Source organism: Akebia trifoliata, chromosome 14, assembly GCF_017979445.1.
Source record: "Akebia trifoliata isolate Shusen 1 chromosome 14, ASM1797944v1, whole genome shotgun sequence".
In the NCBI taxonomy this organism is placed as follows: domain Eukaryota; kingdom Viridiplantae; phylum Streptophyta; class Magnoliopsida; order Ranunculales; family Lardizabalaceae; genus Akebia; species Akebia trifoliata.
Window position 1 is genome coordinate 16,228,499 of NC_141388.1, and position 22,661 is coordinate 16,251,159.

The 22,661-nt window shown below is 32.1% G+C and overlaps 2 protein-coding genes across 2 annotated transcripts; both read left to right on the forward strand.

Annotated features, from left to right (window-relative positions):
• LOC147386451 (CASP-like protein 4B1) lies at positions 1–1,810 on the forward strand. Its single transcript, XM_086423742.1, has 3 exons — positions 1–441; positions 623–758; positions 1,459–1,810. The coding sequence occupies exons 1-3, from the start codon at positions 185–187 to the stop codon at positions 1,648–1,650; spliced, it is 585 nt and encodes a 194-aa protein (XP_086279868.1). The 5' UTR covers positions 1–184; the 3' UTR covers positions 1,651–1,810.
• A 16,668-nt stretch (positions 1,811–18,478) lies between these two features.
• Positions 18,479–19,236, forward strand: LOC147386452 (protein EARLY RESPONSIVE TO DEHYDRATION 15-like). The gene is made up of 2 exons (XM_086424237.1): positions 18,479–18,786; positions 18,876–19,236. The coding sequence occupies exons 1-2, from the start codon at positions 18,540–18,542 to the stop codon at positions 19,034–19,036; spliced, it is 408 nt and encodes a 135-aa protein (XP_086280363.1). The 5' UTR covers positions 18,479–18,539; the 3' UTR covers positions 19,037–19,236.
• The last annotated feature ends 3,425 nt before the right edge of the window (positions 19,237–22,661 follow it).

Genomic DNA, 22,661 nt, shown 5'->3' on the forward strand with positions numbered 1-22,661 from the left:
CAACTAACATCCCTTATATTTCCTATATTAAAATATTGCTTAGTTGTCATGAAACAATCCAAATTCGTGCCTTGGAAAATTTCTCCCAACCTACTTCTGCTGCATCTTCTCCTGTCTTTCCCCATACAATTCTCCCACATTGTCTTCTTCCTTGTAAAACTTCACGCCTTGATTGAAAGAAAAAATGGCAGATTTGGAAGATCCCACAGCGAAAAAACCTATTGAATCTCCAACCAAGGCTCCCCCGGCCAATGTCGAGAGCCAGCCACCCACATTAGGGGTCTCACCAATCGTCAAACGATGGAGAAGAGAGGATTTATTGAAAAAGGGATCTTGGGTTCTCAGGGCCTTAGCTTTTCTCTTCTCCTTGCTTTCTTTCATAATTATGGCTAGCAACAAGCATGGAAATTGGGAGAATTTTGACAAATATGAAGAATATAGGTAAGTATTTTGACAAATTATTCGAATTTACTTAAAATAATGGAAATAGGAGATTGGGTAATTCGATATTTGAATTCTTATCGAACAAAAAATGATTGAATTGTGGTCACAATTGGTTTTTAATCAAATGAATGTCTTTAATTTTGATTTTGTTTTTAAATCATTAGTTATTTCTTATCAGGTATTGCTTGGCCATAGCCATCCTTTCGACTCTTTACACAGCAGGCCAAGTCGTATACCAATTTCACCAGTTCAAGACAGGAAAACCATTGTTATCTCAGAGAACATCGGGTTTGGTGGACTTTCTTGGGGATCAGGTTGGTATTTTTTGGATTATTGTACAATAATTTGTTTAATTTTCATTAGATCTGGAAGTGATCATGTAGGCTAATTAATGTTTAAAAAAAATGGCTTCTTCTGAAAATCAAGTTCGCAAGAATATAGTTTTGGATAAAATGTTTTGGGTCATTTATTTTTTGATAAGTATAATTTTATTGAGAGAAGAAAGGATACAAAGAAAAAAACAAAGGCCATTGAGATTGTAAAAGAGATTATTCTCCTTTGGTCGTAATCAGATTTTGGCTAAAATGAGACACAATGCAGAACCACTTTCTTGTGTATCTAGAATCTATTTCTTGCATTCTTTTTGGCATAATTGAACTGTAGAAACGGGATCAGTTAAAGAAGACTATGATTCTAGATTCCAAAATCAGTTTTCAATATAGAATTCTAAATTCAAAAACTGGATTTTGACAGTCTAAAATTAGAATTTCGAATCGGAATCTTACAATTTCAGACTTACAAAACATCCCCATTACGAAGCCACTTAGAAACAATTGTCAAAATGTACTAAAGATTGCACTAGATGAGGTGGTTAAGCCTGCCTGAGGCAAAACCATTGACCTGGGATTAAAACCTACGTGAAAAAAAAAAAAAAAAGTGTAGTGTGGCAAACCTCATCTTTTTTTAATTTTTATATTTTATGGAAAATTTACATTATATTATGTAATTTCACAGCTCACAGCATACCTGTTGATTTCTTCTGCGTCGGCAGCAGTTCCATTGACAAATCGGATGCGAGAGGGGTCAGACAACATTTTTACAGACTCATCCGGGGCGTCCATTAGCATGGCCTTCCTTGCATTCATGACCCTGGCTTTGTCTGCCATGATATCTGGGTTTAAGCTCTCAAACCAAACTTACATTTAAGGATTAATCTTCGGTGTCCATTAGCTTATCATTTCATAAGAGTGATGAAACAAAGGAGAAGATCGCCTTCTTCTTCCTTTAGATAAACAAAACTTTGCATTTGTTTTTAATTTGTAATCTTGATTACATGTGTTATAATGTTGATGTATACGTTATTTCATTTGTTTGTTTAACTTACATTATGGATGGAAGTATAGAATACAATTGGAAGGTGATGATAAGGAATTTTTGTGGGACAATACCACAAAGATTTCCTGCTATAATTTATAGGAACTTAATCAAAACACCAAAATCATAAGATTTATTTTGTGAAAACTATTGATAGAAAGGGAGGATTAAAGAAATAGGAAAAACTTAGAGATCCAAATAAACTTAATAGACACTAACTTTGATGATCATGTGATGATTAGTACACTAAATTAATAAGAATCATTTTTCAATGTTAGATTGTATACCAAATAAACCGATTTGGATGAAAATTTTGCTCAAAAATGGTATTGGTCAATGTGAAAAAGTTGGCCTCAATCAAGGGTGTAAAAATATAATTTTCAGATGGTAGTTGGTAATATTCACGATTTTTTAAAAATAAATTTCTGCAAAAAAGATGAAACAAACATGGATAAACAGGACTTTTCGATCTCCTGATTTATCCAACAATCAAGTAGACCTTAACTTCCCCCCTCAAGATCATTTATACAGCTGGAATGATTGGATTTTCTTCGATACAGTTTTGTCCTCTCCTATCAACCTCGTTGTCATTACACTGGTGTGGTATAGTGTTCGTTTTGCAAGTGACCTCAACCTTGGATTTTGGTCAAGGTGAGAAGATGCAACTACTTCCAAGCTATTTTTTTTTAATATACATGGCAAACTGTAATCCCATGGGAAATAATTTGAACATGGTTAAATCATATAGATTCACGGCCAATATATAGTATCGATGGATCTCATCAACTAATTAAATTTGGAACATAGAATTTTGCTTTGAATTGTATGTACTAAGCTGATGAACCAATGGCATGCCGCCATGTGTATTAAAAAAACTAGAGTGATGGATTAGGTGGAGAGAAAATTGCGGAAGAAAATCTCTGAGCAGTTTAAGTGCTTGGATGTTTTTTCAATACACGTGGTAGAACATTTGGTTCATCATCGCACATAAAATTCAAAACAACAAATCTCCGTTCTTAAACTTGGCCGTGGCAGAGTGGCCAAAGAAATATATGCACCTTGACCAACTAAATTTGGCCGATACATATTAAGTGGTTTGAGATAATTTTAGATAGAAAAATAAATTGATAGCCGAGTGGAGATATATGACTGTTGCCATATGCGCGACAAGTAAATGCTTTCAGTGGAGGTTTTTTTAAGACTTCCACTCATGGAGATTAGATTGATACCTTAATGAAGATGATTTTGATGATAATCTTGATCATCAAGTCTTCTCTTCAAGGCTTTAATGGTTCAGACGGTTGAAGAAGAAAAACAAAAAGGAAAAGGCCTCATTGTGTGTAGACACCCCATTTTCGCACTTGCTTAATTGATCAACTCGTCAACTTGATTGTGATGGTTCCCAATGATAGATGAATATTCCAATGTTTTATTTTGTTACTAGATATATTTCAGAAATTCAGATGAGGTATCTCAAGCAAACAAAACTTTAGAAACCACGCTATGCTAGGAAAATATAATCCAAAAAACATAGAAATCATCACTTTGAGACAAAAAGAAACTTTACGTGAAAAATCACTAAAAATGATCAAATTATCAAAATACTCCTAATATCAAAACATCTCTAGAGCCTACGTTATGTTTAGGAAAATCCTTACGAACATATAAAACATCAAATTAAAATCTAATAAACTATTTCGTCAATTTTCACCAATTCGATAAAATTACGAAAATACTCCTCATATGGTCCACGATCATTTCACATTAAAAACCCATAAATGACACAAATCGATACTCTCATTAAATTTTTTTGAAAAACTGATTTCAAAACATCAAAAAATGACTTATCAACCCAAAAGTCCTCTTTGAGGGCAAAACGATAATTTTTCAATCCTAAAAATTCAAATTTTTGAAATTAATAATTAAAATATTAATGAATGTAAAGTGAAACCTTAATAAATTAAATTTAAAATTTTAAACAAATAAAATCAATTAATTAAGTCCACAGGCCAAATTTTAAGTGGTGGCTCACTTATTCAAGTAGGGCCCACTTGATATTTATTAGAAGGCCTCTCCATCTGGGCCCTAAATAATTAAAAATATAATCAGAGGGGTTCTTCAAAAAACTAAAAAAAATATTCATTCATTGTACGTAAGAATGGAAACCTTAATTCAAAATCTTAATTAAACCCTAATTAACCTTATCTTAAAGAGACGTAGTCAAACTGAAAAACTTCAAAAAAAAACTCTATAAATAAGAGTATCTACAACCTAATCTCGCAAGTCAAGAAAAATCCTAGGAAAGAGAGGTCAAAAACTCTCCCTAGTCTTCCCAAAATCCTAAATATGAAATCTCAAGTCCCTATTTAACATCCAAACTTCAATTTTTTTTCAAAAAACACCTAGAAACCCTTTAAAAAACATAAAAAAAAAAAAAAACTTAGATCTAGAAAGAGGATACCTCATCTTGGATATCAAAAGCGAATCCAATGACGGAGAAAAAATAGGAAAATTCACACGAGGATGCTCTCCGCTAGTTCTGAGGGAACCAATTGTCGCAATCATCTAGGTAATTTTATTAATTTATGAATTTATTAATTTATTAATTTATTTTTAGGTCTATTTAACAATGTAATATTTTTGGAAAAGTAGAGACCGGCATTTGTCGGGTGAGATTAGTGCCTAACACCTTCCAATCCCGTAACATAATCCCCGGATTCGTAGTTTCTTTTTCGTAAATTAGTGTTACTCATCTGTTTTAAGTCATGATTAGATTTCTAGACCTAAAAACTAGGTGGCGACTCTCAAAACCCAAAAAAGCATATCCACAACCCGCGGATCGAGGACGCTTTCAGTAACGACTCCGCTAAGGATATTTTGAATATCAGACTTGAAAAAAAATCTCAAATTTTGGTGTATTGCCTAATTGACCTAGTTTTTTTTTTATTTATTTGTTTTGACTTGATTGTGGATTATTTATTTGATTTTCTTATTCTATGATCCAATCAATGATCACTTTTGATGACCTTAAATAATTCAAGATTTCAAAGATCAATGACATAAGGATGGAATGATAGTGGTTGGGATGAGGAGCCATGAATGTTTTTTTTTATATAATAATAATTTTTTTGGTGTTGTTACGCATAGTCCATGGTTAGTTATTTTTTTTTCCCCTTCTCAATCTCGGTATGATGAATGGTATTAAAGAAAAAGAGAAAAAAAAAGATATTTTTAGGTGTTGTTAGTGCATAAGAAGAAGAAAGGATTTAAAAAAAAATCACCAAAAAAAATTAAAAAATAAAAAAAATACCTGTACGCTTGGAGATCTGAAGCAGATCTAGTGACAGAGGAAAAACAAGGAAACTCGTACAAGGATGTTCCTCACTAGTACTGAGGAAACAAATCATTCCGATCATCTAGGTATATTTTCTTACTTTTTTATTTGTTTTATTTTTTGTTTTAAGTCTTTTAGCAATGTAATCATTTTTTGGAAAATAGTAGAGACCGACGTAAATTCGTTGCTTTCATATATTTAGAGTCAATGTTTGATTCCTAGATTGTAATAATTAGGTGACGACTCCCAAACCTCAAAAATCAAAAGCGGATCTGCATACCCCGTGGATCGAGGGCGTTTTCAATTATGCTGTATTTATTTTTCTTGATTAGTTTGAGAAAATTTTTCATTTCTTTGTTTGTCACTTTCTTTTTGCCTTGTTCCTTTTCTTCCTATTTACCTACTTTTTTCACGATAACCACTTTACATTTCCCTTTATCCAATACTGCCTTTATATTTTCTTTTTGCCTTTCTTTCGCGATTTCTACAAGCACCCTCTACTCTATTTCGATTGTGTCTGTCTTGATTAGGAAGAGAAGGGATTTTCCTATTAAGCTCATATTTCTCCTTCCTTGGTGAGTTTTTAAGTAGGGGGCCTACAGTTCTTAGGTGATCTTGAAAGTGATATCATCTTCGAATTCATTCCTACACCTTGATTACTTCCACATAATTTGAAAGATTCTCGGGATTTTAGATTTAAGAAATCAACCTGATTAAATAAGTCCCTCACAATACAGTCCACTATAAGAGATGAATAATTCCTCACTTCCTTGGACTTGGAAGGTTTTTTTTTTAATTTACAAAAGGTTCAATTTTTTTTTGTAAAAGAGCTTATCCTATCCCATGCAACTTTTTATCTACCATTGAAGATTTACCAATAGAGATTACAGTGGTTCTGGAGTAAATAGTCTTGTGTTCAAATTTAATATGACCAATTTCTCCATAGAAATTGCAAATGATCACTTTCGTAGAGTGTTTTTTTAATAAGAAAAATTTCTAGAAATTGTGACCTTCTTGGAACCCTTCTTAGGATCTGAAGTGTTTTCAAAAGTGATTGTTTTCTTGGAGTATGAAAGAAAACAAACACTGTAGGAATAGGAGGCGATATAGTATTATAACTATCATAACCTAGACTTCCCCTATACTCAAATGGTTTTCCTATACCCAAGATATTTTAATGTTCCTTATTACCCTGGGTATAGTTAGGTTCAAGTCTAGCATAGTATGATTCTAACTCAAAGATAATAAATTATAAGATTCTATTCTCATCTTACCAATTCGCTATTTTGATTAGATATAGCTGAGCTTGCCATATTGAATTGAGTTCGCAAATGTTGAGATTTAGTGATCAAGTCACTTCTCTTCATTCTAACAACTCTTATGCGCTAACATCTCTTTGAAGAGTTGTTTCAAATTTTATAACTCAATTCTTTAAGGAGTGTTTTTCTACAACAGCTTGTTCTAGGAGATCTATTAATCTCTCACTTTCTACATTTTCTTGACCATTCATCTTAATGAGTACGACATGATTCACAAACAATTGATCGAAGATAGATTGAAATTCCAAGACATTTTGAATTTCTTCCTCATTCTTATCATCAGAAGAGGAGGCTACTTGAGGAAAAGATGGATTTACCAATATCTTTTCATCCTCAACTTTATACACAAAAGGGATGGAGATCGTGGTGGATGTCATATGAATCCTGAAAGTGTTGCATTCTTCAAATTTTGAAAAAACTTGTTTTTCACCTTCTAATTTATTTGAATCATCTTATGTGGCTTTTGCAACCTATTTTTCCCTTGTATCTAAATTTTTAAAAATCAATTGTTCTAAGTTTTGATGGACAAGTTGCAAAAAAATGACCAATGCCTTCATAGTTATAGCTTTTAGTATTATCCTTTGATATATATAAGGAGATTTACAAATAGGTCATCTTTTGTCATCAAGATTACTCATTTTACTGAAGTTATGTGATCCTGTCTTCTTATAGACTATCTTAAAATTTGTCCCCATCAAAGTCATGTTCTCAACATCTAGGTTACTCTCATTATTTTTCCTCAAGATAGTTTACTATTAATTTGAGATGGGGAATGAGATGGCATGTGATTTAACTATTTAGAGGTTGACTTTGAAGAAGAGAAGCATGACTACCATCTATCCCTTTTAGGGAGAACCTTCGAGATGGAGCAAAATCATGGTAAGCAATCCAATGAGTTCTTCAACACTCATTATTTTCACATCTCAAAACTACAATCGAGGTCGCATTAAAAGCGAACCTTTTAAGAAGACCATCACGAGCATATTTATATAAATTCATTGTGTGATATAACCGTGTAACTTGTATTTAAAGTTTTCAAGTTATTGAAACTTTTAGTCTACAATTATTTGGATGGCTCATATCCTCCTTCTATTAAGTTTCATACACCATAGTTCAAAGGAATTGATGTAAATCATCATCCCAAGTTACTAATAAGCATATTTGAATTAATGAATAAATTGAGGTCTAGAGAATGACCATTGTCGAACTTACACATGGTTCAAAGTCTTGGGATCAACTATAGTATATTAAGCCTATCAAGAGTAATCCGTTCTGATACCAATTAAAAATACCAAGCTTCGTATCATGTCTAGTCCTCGAGGGGGTGAATAGGATAATTAAAATTTATTTCGATTTATCCAATTTTAATTTAGATTGATAATGTGACTATTTATTCTAAGTCATTCACCTATCCTCGATTTTGTACTTATGTATCTCAACTGCATTTAATGAAAATACACTTGAATTTAAACATTCATTTCGTCATATCATTCAATAGTCCATTCATATAAGATTTACTATTCAACATTCATAGCATCTTATGACATTCAAAGCATTCAAGTGTAAGTTATGGAATTATAAAACATGCACAAGACATAAGACTTATAATGGTTTGACAATATGCCTACATCCATTCTCACAGGAAGTCTCTAGTTTGCAATGCAATAGTTGTTCACTTAAAATCTAAACATTTATGGCATGTCATACATAGTATAATATTGATTCATAGCATGTATTCATGTAAGTGTAAATTAATAGACATATTTCTACAAATACGAGACAAGCATTTTATAGTGGTTCAACAATGTGTTTATATCCACTTCAAAGGTTCCTATCTAAAAACTTGGTGTTCACTATCAAAGAGGTTTATGATTCACCTTAAACATTTTACATATAATTTTTATATATAGGCTAAACTCTAAAACCTTAAGATTGAGAAAAAAAACATCATATCAAAATTGTGACTTTTGTTTATTGAAAATTCACAAACATTTTCTCTTTTCAAGAATCCTAGACTTTAACAAGTGCTTGATTTTTAATGACGAAACCATATAATATCATACATAGATTTAGAAATGAAATATCAAAATAACAAGGACTTGTTCAACTTTTAATGTTTGCCAAGGGCTGAACCAAATAACCTTATACATAGATTTGTAAGCTATTTTTTCTTTTTCATTTTCTATGAACTCTTAAGGTTATTCCATGTAAATTTATTCATTCAAACTCTCATGTAAGAAAATCATTTTCATATTTATTTAGTGTAATTCCAAATCATAATGAGCCACCAATGCCTTAATGATTTTCAGTGAGTTTTTTTTTTTTTTAAACTGGATAAAAAATATCAATGTAATCGATACATTCCTTTTAAGTAAAACCTTCAACCATAAGTTTGGCTTTAATCATTCGACATTACCTTTTGCATCGTGTTTGGTCTTAAAAATCCATTTACAGTTGACTTTCTTACTTTTAGAAGGTAATTCAACAAGATCCCAAACATGATTCTAATTTATGGATTTTAACTCTTTTTTCATGGCTTCCATCCACTTAGAAATATCATTACTTTTCATTACTTGTGAAAATATAATTGAAGATTTGTTTATCCCAATATCATAATCAGATTCTTGTAGATACACCACGTAATCATCTAAAATGGCAGGTCTCCTTTCTCTAAGAAATCTTAAAACTATCGATGATAAACCTTCAATGACAATGGTTGAGTCCTGATGGAGTGGTGAACCAACTTATTTTAACTATTGTTCATTCTTATCAGGTTGTTGAACATCCTGAGAATCAACAGTTTCTTGAAGATTAAGAGGTGATAAGATATCCATTATTACTTTCCCAAGAGTTATTTTTCGTGGTTCTACACTCCCATTAATCTTATCATTTTCTAGGAATCTAGCATTTTCAATTTCAACTATTTACGTATTGTAGTTAGGGTAATAAAATTTGTATCATTTAGAATTTTATATATAACTAATAAAATATCCAGAAATGGTCTTAATATTCAATTACCTTTCTTGTGGATTGTAAATCTTTGTTTTCGTTTGACAACCCCAAACATGTAAATGCCTTAAATTAGGTTTGCTACAAATCCATAACTTGAAAAAAGTTTTGGGAACGACCTTACTAAGAAACGTATTTAAGATATACATTGTAGTCTTTAATGCTTCTTCCCACAAGAATTCTAGAACTGTTAAATGACTCAACATACTTCTAACTATATCCATAAATGTATGATTACGCGTTTCAACTATACTCTTATGCTTAGATGTGTTTGGCATTGTGTATTGTGTACAAATACCTAACTTTTCTAAGAGTTTGACAAAAGGGTCAAGATTTTGACCTGATTTATTAAATCTACCATAATTTTCACCTCCTCTATCTAACTTAATTATTTTAACATTCCTATCTAACTACCTTTTTACCTCAATTATAAATATTTAAAGGATATCTACATACTGAATTTTTTTATATATCATATAAACATAATCAAATCTAAATAGGTAATCAATAAAGGTGATGAAGTATCTTTATCCACTTAGAATGTAATGGAAAATGGTCCACAAATGTTAATGTATATGATCTCAAGAAGTTATTTACTTCTTGTGGCTCATTTCTTGGTATGTTTAGTTATTTTTCTTTAATGCAATCCATACGTACTAAGAAATCCGTGAAGTCTAAAATATCAATAGTTTTGTCCTTCACTAATCTCTCAATCCTAATTTTAAAATGTGTCCCAGATGTTTATGCCATAGATAAATGAATTTTTATTCATCAAGCAACGTTTCAAACCATTATTCGAATGCAAAGAAACTAAAGGCTAGACATAATCATAATTCAAATTAATTTTTTATGAACTATCAAATAAGGGAAATGTTCAACAACAAACATTTTGGCAAAATATTTGTCAAAACATGGGTTAGAGATTTTGGAATGGGCTGATTTTTTGTGAGGATGATCTCTATGATGAGGAGATCATCTCACCAAAAATCAGCCCATTCCAAAACTTCTAACCTCGTCAAAAATGATTTACAAAAAAATGGACGATCCACGATTTTTCTACTTGTAAACTGGGGCTGGAAGTTTTGGAATGGGCTGATTTTTGGTGAGGATGATCTCCTCACCGTAGAGATCATCCTCACCAAAAATCAGCCCATTCCAAAACCTCTAACCCATGTTTTGAAAAATGTTTTGCCAATATGTTTGTTGCTGAACGGGACTCATCAAATAATATCCCAAATCCAATCATTCGAATGTAAAGAAACTAAAGACTAGACATAATCATAATTCAAATTAATTTTATATGAACTATCAAATAATATCCCAAATCCAATCAAAACTAAATGTAAAAATAATTTTAATTGTCCATATTCAAAAGAAGTCGAATAACTAAAACTATCTAATCTAGATAAAAAAAATTAAATTTTTAGATATAATAAGAACATAAAAAGTGCTCTCCAGATCCATCTAATGACTAGTCTTCAATACTAAGCGATAGGTTCTTACAACTAGCACTTGCATTCTAAGGTAATTTCCCATGAAGATGGACCTTTCATTTTGCATTGACTTCTTACTTGAAAGGAATCTTTGCATCAAATTTGTAATATGAGTTGTAGTTCCTAAATTAATCCACTAGGTATTTGAAGTTCAACTAAGTTTAATTCATAACATATAAAAAAAAAACATACCTTTCTTTTTTAATCAATTTTTACGTTTTGCACAATTCTTATTTATGTATCCAACTTTACTACAAAAGTAGCAATTGATACTATTGTTGTTTTTCCCTTCAGCCTGATTCGTATTCTTAGGCCCTTTACCCTTTCTTGATGAGTTATTCTTCTATTTATGTGACTTTTCTTCTTTCTTTCTTGCTTCTTGAGTTATCACAAAAGCAGACTGTGTTTCCTTATTGTCTCCTCCTGAATACTCATATTAGTCAGCTTGTTTATACTCCACTTAGCCTTATTAGTATTGTTGTGAATCGTGAAATAACCGAACTAAGTTGGGAGAGAGTTTAGAATAAACTATACTATGAAGGAATCATCCATGTTCATTCATAATATTCTAAGTTTCGCAATCTTGTCAGTCATATTAAGGATATAATCTTGAATTTCTCACGTCCCATCGTACTTTATAATCGTCAATTCAGCCATCACAATGCCCGCATGTGATTTATTAGCAGACTTAAACTTTCTTCCACATTTTTCAGATACTCATGTGTATTGTCAGTCGCAGGTAAGGATGTTTTGATGTTGTTAGTGATCGTCATCCTCATGAACATCAAATTAAGCTTATTCAATCTTTTCCAAGCGAGAAGTAAATTTTATTACTGCATCGTACTATTCTCAATGAGGTCAACAGGTTTCACAAAAATAAATGCTAGGTTAAGATCTTAAATACCTAGAGTAAATTGGATGTACTCATACCATTCTGAAAATTTTGATCTGATAAGAATTAGGATGAAAGATGCAATAGAGTGCAATGAATCAGAAACTTAAATTAAATAAGGACAATGCTCTAATAAGTACCTTGAATTTTATTCTATAATGATGAACTCATTAATATCACAAAAATTTATCATTTGGATTAAATTAGATATATTTATTGTTCACTCATTTTTAAGATAATAAACTAATTAGGTTATCATATAAGATTAACATAATTTATTCAATCAGTTTTGTTACCTTTGGGTATCCAAGACTAATTTTTTTTAATTCATGCAAATTATATTATCTTACCCAAATTTCAATTAGTTAAATGAAATTTTCCTTTGGAATAATCTCATTTACCTAATTGAGTCTACAATCGTAAATATTATTATTCTTTAATATCACCTTGATAATCAAAATTTAATGAAATTTGATATTCCATAAATGTTACTAATTTAAACTACTTTGACGGCTACAAAATTAATAGAATTTATGTACATCTAAATTGTCCAATAATATTTACTAAATCTTTAGGTTATACTCAAAAGGTTCCAACAACAATAACATTGCACAAAGTTTATATTATGGAAAACTTATTGAGCAAGAAACATTCCATCAATGGCAATAGAGAATTAACAATAATTGACATTCTTGCAACTAACTTATTCAAAACAAAGTTATTGATAATCCCAAACATAAGATATATGTTATCTATTAGGCATGATTTCGTAACAAAATCTAAAATCTATGGCAATTAACTCAAAATCGAAATCTATAGTAATAATCTCAAAGCTGAAATCTGAAATCTACAGTAATGAACTTCAAAATTGAAAATCTAAATTCAATATGAACTCAAATAAAAATCTTAAATCAATAATGATAACCTCAAAATCATAAATGTGAAACCAATGATGAACTCAAAACCAAAAAATCTGAATTCATAGTGATGAACTCAAAAATCGAAAAATCTGAATCAATAGAAAATCTAAAATCTAAATTATAGTGATGAACCAAAATTGACAAATTTGAATTCATAGTGATGAACTCAAAATCAAAAAATCTAAACTCATATAGGAATCAATCAAAATCGAAAATCTAGAATTCAATAGTGATCAATCAAAATGAAAATCTACATTCAATAAGAATCAATCAAAATTGAAAATCTAGAATTCAATAGTGATGAACTCAAGTTTAAAGATTCTACCAATTTTTAAAAGGAGTCCAAACAAGTATGGCAACAATCATACATGAATAGTCTTTAATCCAAGATATAAAGATTCAATAAATTGTCAATGACTCTGATACCACATATTAAATTTTTAAACATACAAAATCTCTCAACATAACTATTATTCTATAATTTTCAATGAATCAAGAATCATGCATAGATCTCAAGAACCTATTCATGTTGGTAAGAATCAAAATTCATAGTACTTATCTTGTACCATAAGTCGAAACATTGATCCAAGATTTGTGTTGGAAGTGTATCTTTTGCAATCTATGTGCCAACAAATTTAAGTGCGTAAATCCCCAATTCCGAGTTATTCAATTTCCAGACTCACCTTCTCTCTCTTCTCTATTTGGATTGGTTAGAGTTCTTGTGATTGATGGAGATTACTACGTTCAGAACTCTATGAGTATGTTTGTGTGTCTCTCACTATTATTGCTATTATGGGATGCCAATCCACTTATATAGATGGAGATAAAGGGCCTAGAGACCCTCTCTTAGTAAAATTCCTATCCATCGAGGTTTCCTAATAAAACTTAAAGGGTGTATTTCTAATTATAACGATATTGGGAATCAACCTTAATATTAATATCTTTAATATATATAATCCTTGTGCAAGTAAAATTACTAAAATCGTGAGGTCAATGGGCCACATGAATTTGATTTTAACACATGCATCAAGAGCAAGATAAGATTTTTGGGAAGTAAAATAACAATAGATTTTTATTCACCCCCAAGCCAACCCATCCCACCCTAATCTTTTCATCTGGAATGTAGTTTTTAACCCAAATTCTAGTTTGAAATTCTATCTCCTTCAAACCTTTAAAGCACGATAATAATTTTTGAATGAAGAATTGATGCGTATTTAGATAGAAACATAAGGATTTTTTTGAGAAGGATAGAAAACCAAAGTCTAAAACCAAGTTAAATGTAATGGATTGAAAAACAAAGTTGAATAGGTTTAAATAATTTACCTTGGAAATTGAAAAGCTCGAAGATTACTTATTCTTGGAAAAGTAACATCAAGGGTTTTTCAGTTAGAGGTTGAAGATGAGGGCATTTAGGTCATTGTATGGAGTCCAAGGTACCATCACTTAAAACACTTCAAATGCAAGGATATCTCAAATAAACATGGAGAGGAATGTCTAAATCACCCAAATACTTTAATGACATTTATACAAGCATTTATTACATTTATTTTGGTTGTGCCATCGTATGACAATTAATCCAAGTCCGAAAATCAGGCACAAATCCGAAAATGGACGGATCAAGTATGGGACTAGGATTCAAAGCCCAAGCCCATCCACATGAAGCCTGACCCAAAGCCCGTTCTATAAACTCAATCCCCACAAACCGTTAATTTTTTTTTTTTTTTTAAGTTAAAAATACTCTTAACCCAAACTGAAGTCTAGTCTGACTGGTCTGACCCAAAGCCCAAATTTAAGTGGGCTTTGGCTCAGTCTCAGACACTACAATCCTACTGTCTGGTCGGGTTACTTTTGAGGTCCAATAGGCCCTGTCTAATTAAAATCTGAGCCCAATGAATCTCGGTCTTAAGGCTAGGCTTCGGGTCAGTCCTTGTACTAATCTTTCTAAGCCCAGTCCGATTACTAATGAAGGTCCCACAGGCCTGACCCAATTAAAACCCAAGCCCATCCCAATCCGTGCGGCCTATTTACATCCCTAAGAATCATCAACAGTTGTATACGAAAGAAGGTGAAAACTCATAATTGAAATTTTGGACACACCGTCTGAAAGGAAAAAAGAACCATTGAATCGAGTTCGAGGCCCCATCACATCGTACTGACAATCCTCGTAAAGTATCTTAAAGACCGGACAAAAGCCCAAGTCCACTTTGCCACTTATTGATGAGATGGGTGACGTGTCTCTACCAAGAAGATAAGGACAAAACTTGACAGTTTACGCGTGCCATTCACAGCTTTTCTCACAATTTTAAATGTGTTGTATCGGGCTCAACCCAGGCTGATTGTCTCCCTATGGTTGAGACTGTTAGATCATCCTCGAGTTTCACACATCAACATCACGTAGATCATCCAATTATTCAGACATCAGGAAGACTATACGCGGGGTCTGTCAGCAACATTTTCTTGTTTTATTATTCAGCTTGCCTTATCGGCTCGGCGCTACACAACTCTCACATTAAATCGAAAGATATTATCTAGCACACCACGGCGTCCGATAGGTAGGCAACGTCACGCCTACTTTACATCCCATGTCTCGTCTACGCTGTGGTTAATAATAAAGTGATTTACTGGGCAGACCTCTATGTTGCAATTTTATTACAAAAACTCTTTAACTCTGTCATGTTTGTTGTTGTACTTTACGAATCAAATTAGCATTACTAATTTAAATAAGATTTCAAACTAATTCCATTTTAAGCTTAATCAAAGCTATCAAAAATTAATGATTTTCAAAATCCTATATTTAAAACAAAAAATTCAACGGTGAATATTTTTTTTCAAACTTATTAAAATTTTATCCTTCATAACCATGTGTGTCATCAGATCATGTTTTTGGATGCCACAAATTAATGCGGTTAGAATCAATTCTAAGAGATATTAAATAACAAATTAACCTCAAAAATTTAATTTTTATGAGGTATGTCCCCACTCTAAGATTTGCAGGGTAACAAACTTGACAAAATGAGGTTTGATGGGTAACAAACTTCATAAAACAAGGGAGTTATCAGAACCCCTGTTAGCAATCTCTTGTTTAATTTTTGAATTATTTTTTAATGAAAGTATTATTCTCCGGATTATTGAATTATTCTAGATTAGTCACACATTTTTAGTTTAATAAAAAGAATAAAACTCATTTTTTATGACTTTTTATAAAATTCGGTGGAAAAAAAAAATGCAACTGTAACTTATTGCATTTTTTTTTACGAATTTTTATAAACTTGTAAGTTGTGACGTGTAACATAAGTCAACTTAAAAACAATCATGTTTAAAAATTTTGAAGGAACACCTTTTTCACATACAAATGTCTATTTTATCTTTAAAAAATCTTATAGCAAGCCCTCTATATTTATTTGAGATTACACTTTAATTTTCCAATTTGATGATCTATCTCTTGCCTTTTGTCTTCTTTTATAAATTAATGGAACAATAACTTCAATGCCCTCATTATCACCACCATCATTATTTCCAAAATCAATATATCATCACCATTAACATCACTAGTTTCATCATCACCATTACTATCATATTATCGATTTTTTTATTTTAGAAGTTTTGAAATGAAACAGATAATACACATATAAAACATATGCCATGTATCTTCCATTTATCAAAATTTTGACCGAATTTTTGACTGAATTTTTGCAATCCAAAATCGAATAGAACTCAAAATTTTCATGATCAATTTTTCACCGTATTCCAAATTGCTAACAAGGGTTAGAACTACAAAAGAGTTTTTTTATAATAAAAATACAACAATTAGGTCAGTTGGGTAAATATCTTTATAATATATTTTAGGACATTTTAGAAACAGTCTCATTTAAGTCAAAGTTGCATTTTTGTGATAATCTAATGGTGAAATTTGATTTTTTTTAAAATATTTGTCAAATATGTAAATTATTAAATTAAAATTTCAATGTTAAATAATAAAGAAAGGATAGCGTTGGCTTACATTTAAGGGCAAACATAATCTTGCATTTGCAAGCGACGGGATAAAAGATAACATCGTCAATTTAATAAGGGGCGTTTCTAAAATACCTTATATTTTAAAGAACAATACTTTTCTTGTTTAACTTAATAAAATTTAAAGTCTTACTAAGGATCTTTGTTAAGATGGATCTAATGCCACCCTTTCGATTTTATGGAAAAACTCAGATAGATTTATAGATAGATAAATAAATTATTATTTTGAATTTCATTCAAGATTTTGAAATTTGTCGACTAACAAATTTTGATAGAACTCGAAAATTAAAATTCAACGGTAAAAAAATAACATTTATCTGAATTTCCTTTTTTTCCAAAAGTTTATGGAATATTGTCCCCTACAATCCTGTGGCATTGAATCGTGTAGTCCGACTGTATTTTAAATAACAAAGGAGCGTATGTTAGCACTAGCAGTGGTGATATGGCTAAGCCAGCGGCTCACTTGGAGCTCGATAGCCCACGAGCTGACAAGATCAGCGGGGGAATGATTCGGTTCAAATGCAATGTACCAAATATGTAATCAGCCAGCTTCAATCCATATCTTATCCATGAGTTTTAGTGACGACAGAATAAAGTGAATTTGACAAATGGCCCTGGCCTTTTTGCAATTTACAATAGAAACCTTACGGATCCGATACTTTTGTCAGATGTTAATATTATATCATATCAAAATTAAATAATTTGATACATTGAGAAAATTTTCATTATAAGTTTGGCAAAAATGTTTTGGAACATACAACTGGAGTTTTTGTGTTTCTTACCAATTCCCATCATCTTCTACCCCATTAAAAAACCTATATTATTAATGAGATTTGATTTATTTATTTTTTTATTTTTTTATTTATTATTGTTGTGATTTGAATGTTAAAGAAAATAAAATTTTGAAACTGAAAAAAAAAAAAAAAAAACTAATATTTGATGAATAATTTATAATCCAATCATTAATTCACCCATTTAATTGATTGTTCTTTATCAAACAAGTTCAAGAATATTTAAAAATATTCAAGGAATTTGGTGACTATGATCTAGAACCGATCAATTGGATTAGACTCATGTTGGAGTGACCTCAAGATTGTACCTCATATTGCACATCTTGATGTGAAATTATATAGAAATTATTTATTGACTATGATCTTAACTTAATCATTTGGATTAAAGTTGTCATGGAGTGATCTAAGGATTGTATCTAATATCACGCATCTTGACGTGAAAGTGAGTAAGAATTATAAATTATTTTTTACTTTTATCTCGATGAAAATAACTATGATTACTACACATTTTTATGTTAGGATATGCAATATGAGGTGCAATCTTGAGGTCTTTTCAGCACTATTTATTGGATTACTCTATCATAATTTTAGGAGTATAAATTCTCAAATCATATGCGAAGGTTTTTAATGTAATTGTTGTTTATCTGATGCAATTCATTAACAGCCCTTGGTATCAAATAAACGGATGAGATTAAGGGATATTTTTGGGATTTTCTAATTTGATGGGTAAAGATGATCTCTAGAGGAATTTTATTTTCCTCTTTATATCATCCGTACAAGGTTGACGGAGATCTCGAAGGTACCACTACAACCTGAATAATGTCATTTTAGTAATTTACTAAAAGTCCAAGCCCTTTTTACTTCAACTCCCCTATATAATGACGCGAAACCAGTATTGCAAAATACATTATCTTTGATTGCCCTCTATCTCTCTCGCTTTATTGTAGTGGCAATGGACGTAATTTCGCGGAGAACATCGTCTTCCTTGAATCCAAACGCTCCCTTGTTCGTCCCATGGGCTTACCAAATGGTGGAGGATTTCTCAGACCAGTGGTGGGAACTTGTACAAACTTCCCCTTGGTTTCGTGATTACTGGCTTCAGGAGTGCTTCCATGACCCTCAAAATGACCTCGACTTTTTTCAAAATGACGAACCTGTCCTCCCCGACATCGAAGCCGTCTTCGATGGTTACAAAGAACGTAAGTAAACCTACAATTAACCTACTGAGTTAAATCACTGAGTCAGCTGAGTTTTTTTTTATGGACTTTTTTTTTTGTTTTGTTTGCAGAGCATGATGAGGGGAGAGATTACTACCGGGATTTGATTTCTTTGGGAGCATTGAAGTGGCGTCGGTCTCGAGATCTTGCAGAAACACCCAAGTACTCAGAGAAGGCTCCCAAGTTTGTCAATATGAAGCTGAATCCAAGAACGATTCAGCAGCCTCGTTAATGCGACTCGGTTGTAAATCGTTGCGTAGGAAGGGATCGAATTAGGGCCTCGTTTTAGAGCTTTGAGCCTTTCATGATGTTGCTTGAAAATGTTCTTGGGTTTATCTTTTTTATTTTTATTTTTGTTGTAGAGTTACTAACGTTGTAATTATTGTAGAATGTAAACTATAATAAAGAGAGATCCTAATTCAATTTTCATCACATCAGATACGCGTGTACATTGATCCGGATCGTTCACCATGATTAATGAGTTAACGGCTGAGATGCTCGAAAGAGGATTCTTGATATTAAATTCACCTAATCATAGGTGAGATCAACCTTATCTACTTTTTCTTAGACATGGCCCTCCATGTTCCCTTGAAATTAAGGATACTGATAACATGGCCCCCTTGACCTCAGTCTACTCTGAAATATTTTTGCATAATTAGCTAAATGTCCTCATCTTCAACATTCATCCCAAAAAAAAAAAAAAAAACCCCCTTGTTAGTCTTATCCCAAAAAGTAGACATCTTTAAGGCTCTTCTTTTAGAAAATCTCCTTGATTTTCTCAATCGGAGAATCTTCTCGTGCTCTTGCTCTTGAGGTTGAAAGTCAAAGTTTTATCCATTATTTTTTTATATGCCAAACATCCTATCGTATTATTAGAGGTTTGAAGTTGAAAGTCTATTAAAAACCTGACCTAAATGAGAGGGAAATCAAAGGCTTTTGGCTTGGAGTTGAAGATATAAGGGCATTTTAGATCATTTTCCTTTAGTATAGAGTAGACGACCAAGTTCAAGGGGGCATTAGTTTGAAAACAATGGATATCTTTTTTATTATTGTTATTCTATTGACCATTCTTATCCGATAAGGAGTGGGCCCATGTGTTTTGAAAACTGTGTACACCAATTAGGGTCGCACATGTTGAGAACTTCTAGAAGTGGTTAATAATTGGAGGTGGCCCACTATTGAAGACCCAAGTCAAAAAGAATTTATTTTCACGCGTATTGTTTTTTTTTTCCCTGGAAAAGCCACTGGTTCTACAGCCATGAGTCAGCTTTTGTCTTGTTGGAACATGTTTCCCATATCAAAATATGAGAGCTACTATTGCCATACCAATTTTTGCTAAAGCCACCCACCATGTGTAATTCGTTCTACCTAGGAATTGTGTGGCATTAGCAAAAGTTAGTATGGCAATAACAGCTCTGTAAAATATCTAGCTCAGCGGGAGCATTAGTTTACTGTTTTATTTAATACAAAAGTTTGATGTTTTGGTCCCGTCCACATAGTAACAATCAGATCCGGCAATTATTCGTCAGAAATTTAGAAAAATTTAGGAGACTATTAAAAGTGAAGTTCTTTTTTTTTGTGTGCATCTTTGAAATAGGTTTTTTTTTTTTTTTTTTTTTAAAACCTTTCCATATTTCAAAAATTACATTTAGAACTTATATTCGAAGAATTTATTAAAATAATAAAAATATATATTTTTTAATTATAAGATATAAAGTATTGAGAATTGGCAGTTTAATTAGAGTATTTGAATTGTAAAGGAAAATAATTATGTATTAATCTTGATCGTACATATTTCCAAGTTGGTCAAGGGGTATTTGACATAGATCAGCTGATGAAGTGTTGCCCAACAAGTAGGATAGGTCAAAGCAGAGGTCTCCCTAGCCTGACTTGCAGGATAGTACAGTACTAAGCGAAGTCAGTCCAGCTAGGTAAGGCAGGGGTAGACCTCGAGAAAATCATAATACTGTTGCGTGTACGTCAATTTCAAAAATTTCGGATGCAATCATAACAGATAAACTTTGATCATTCTAGGATATCCTGATTAGATAAACAACTCTTTAGAATCAACAAAAATCCTATGATTACAACCTATACTATCCTATAGAGGGATATACTATAGCCTATAGAGGGGAAAACCTTAGGAAGAGGTAAGGGGGTTAAATGGCATAGTAACCACTATTGGAGGGGGGATTGAAAGGATCAAGGACTAATCAGTATCAATTATTGTTCCTCTATCTATCTAACGTGAGCGTCAGAGTGTCTGTGATAGGTATCAGGCAGCCGCCAGGGGACGGGGAGTGCTCGGAGCGGCTTCGGATTAATGCATGTTGGGACCATCAGAGCCGTCCATCGGATTTCGACCTCACACAACTGTCACCGTCCTTGGGAACACCAGTAACAAATTGATTCAATCGAAACAATGGTGAGATCCATAAGAATAAGTGAAGCCAATGCGCCCTCGCCGGTGGTTTTGGCAGCAGATGTACAGTTTCTGACGATGTTGGAGGTCATGAGAAAGTGTAGACACCCCATTTTTGCACTCGCCTGATTAATCAACTCGTCAACCCGATCGCAATGATTCCCAATGATGGATGTGTATTCCATTGCTTTATTTTGTTACCAGATGTGTTTCAGAAATCAGGATGAGGTATCTCGAATTGACAAAACCTTAGAAATCACGCTACATTATGAAAATACGACCCCAGAAACATAGAAACCATCATCTTGCAGACCAAAAAGAAGTTTCACGATAAAAATCACTAAAAATTGATCAAATTACCAAAATACCCCTAACATCAAAACAACCCTAGAGCCTACATTACGTTTAGGAAAACTCATTCAAACACATAAAACAACAAATCGGAACCAAATAAATCATTTCACCAATTTTAACAGAATTCGACAAAATTACGAAAATACCCCTCATAAAGTTCACGACCATTTCATACAAAAAAACTTCATAAATGACAAAAACCAACATTCCCATTGAATTCCTTACGAAAAACTGATTCCAAAACATCCTGGAACATGGAAAAACGACTTAAAACGTAAAAAAATCCTCTCCGAGGGCAAAATGGTAATTTTACAATTTTAAAAATTAAAGATTTCGAAATTAATAAATAAATCATTAAATAATGTAAAGTGAAATATTAATAAAATTAATTTTAAAATGTGAACAAAAAAATCGATCAATAGGCAAAATTGTTGAGGGTTCGCAAGATATTTCTTTAAGGACCCCTCCATTTGGAGGTCCAAAGAATTAAAGAGATAATAGAGAGGGGTTCTCCAAAAATTTAAAGTCAATCAAGCAAGACTAAAGTCAAGATATTAAGTCAATCAAATAAAACTAAAGTCAAAATTAAAGTCAATTAAGTAAGACTAAAGTCAAGTATTAAAGTCAATCTCATAAGACTAAAGTCAAAATCCTAAATCAAAACCCTAATCTAAACTAATCAAGTCAATCTCATAAGACTAAAGTCAAAACCTAAATCAAAACCTAATCTAAACTAATCAAGTCAATCTCCTAAGACTAAAGTCAAAACCCTAAAGACTAAGTCCATCTCATGAGACCAAAGTCTAAACCCTAATTGAAACCCTAAAAAGAAACCCTAATCAAACCCTAATGCTTCTAAAAACTTTATAAATAGGAGCCTCCACACTTTATTTTCGTATCAAAGAAAAAACCCTAGAAAAAGTAGGTGAAGAAGCCTCCACAACCTCTCCAAAACCCTAATTTTGGGACCCCAACTCCTTCCCTAACACCCTTACTCCGATTTTAGCCTAAAAAACACCCAAAAACCTCTCAAAAACGTCTCAAAAATCACAAAAAATTCGAAGCACCCAGATCAAAAAGG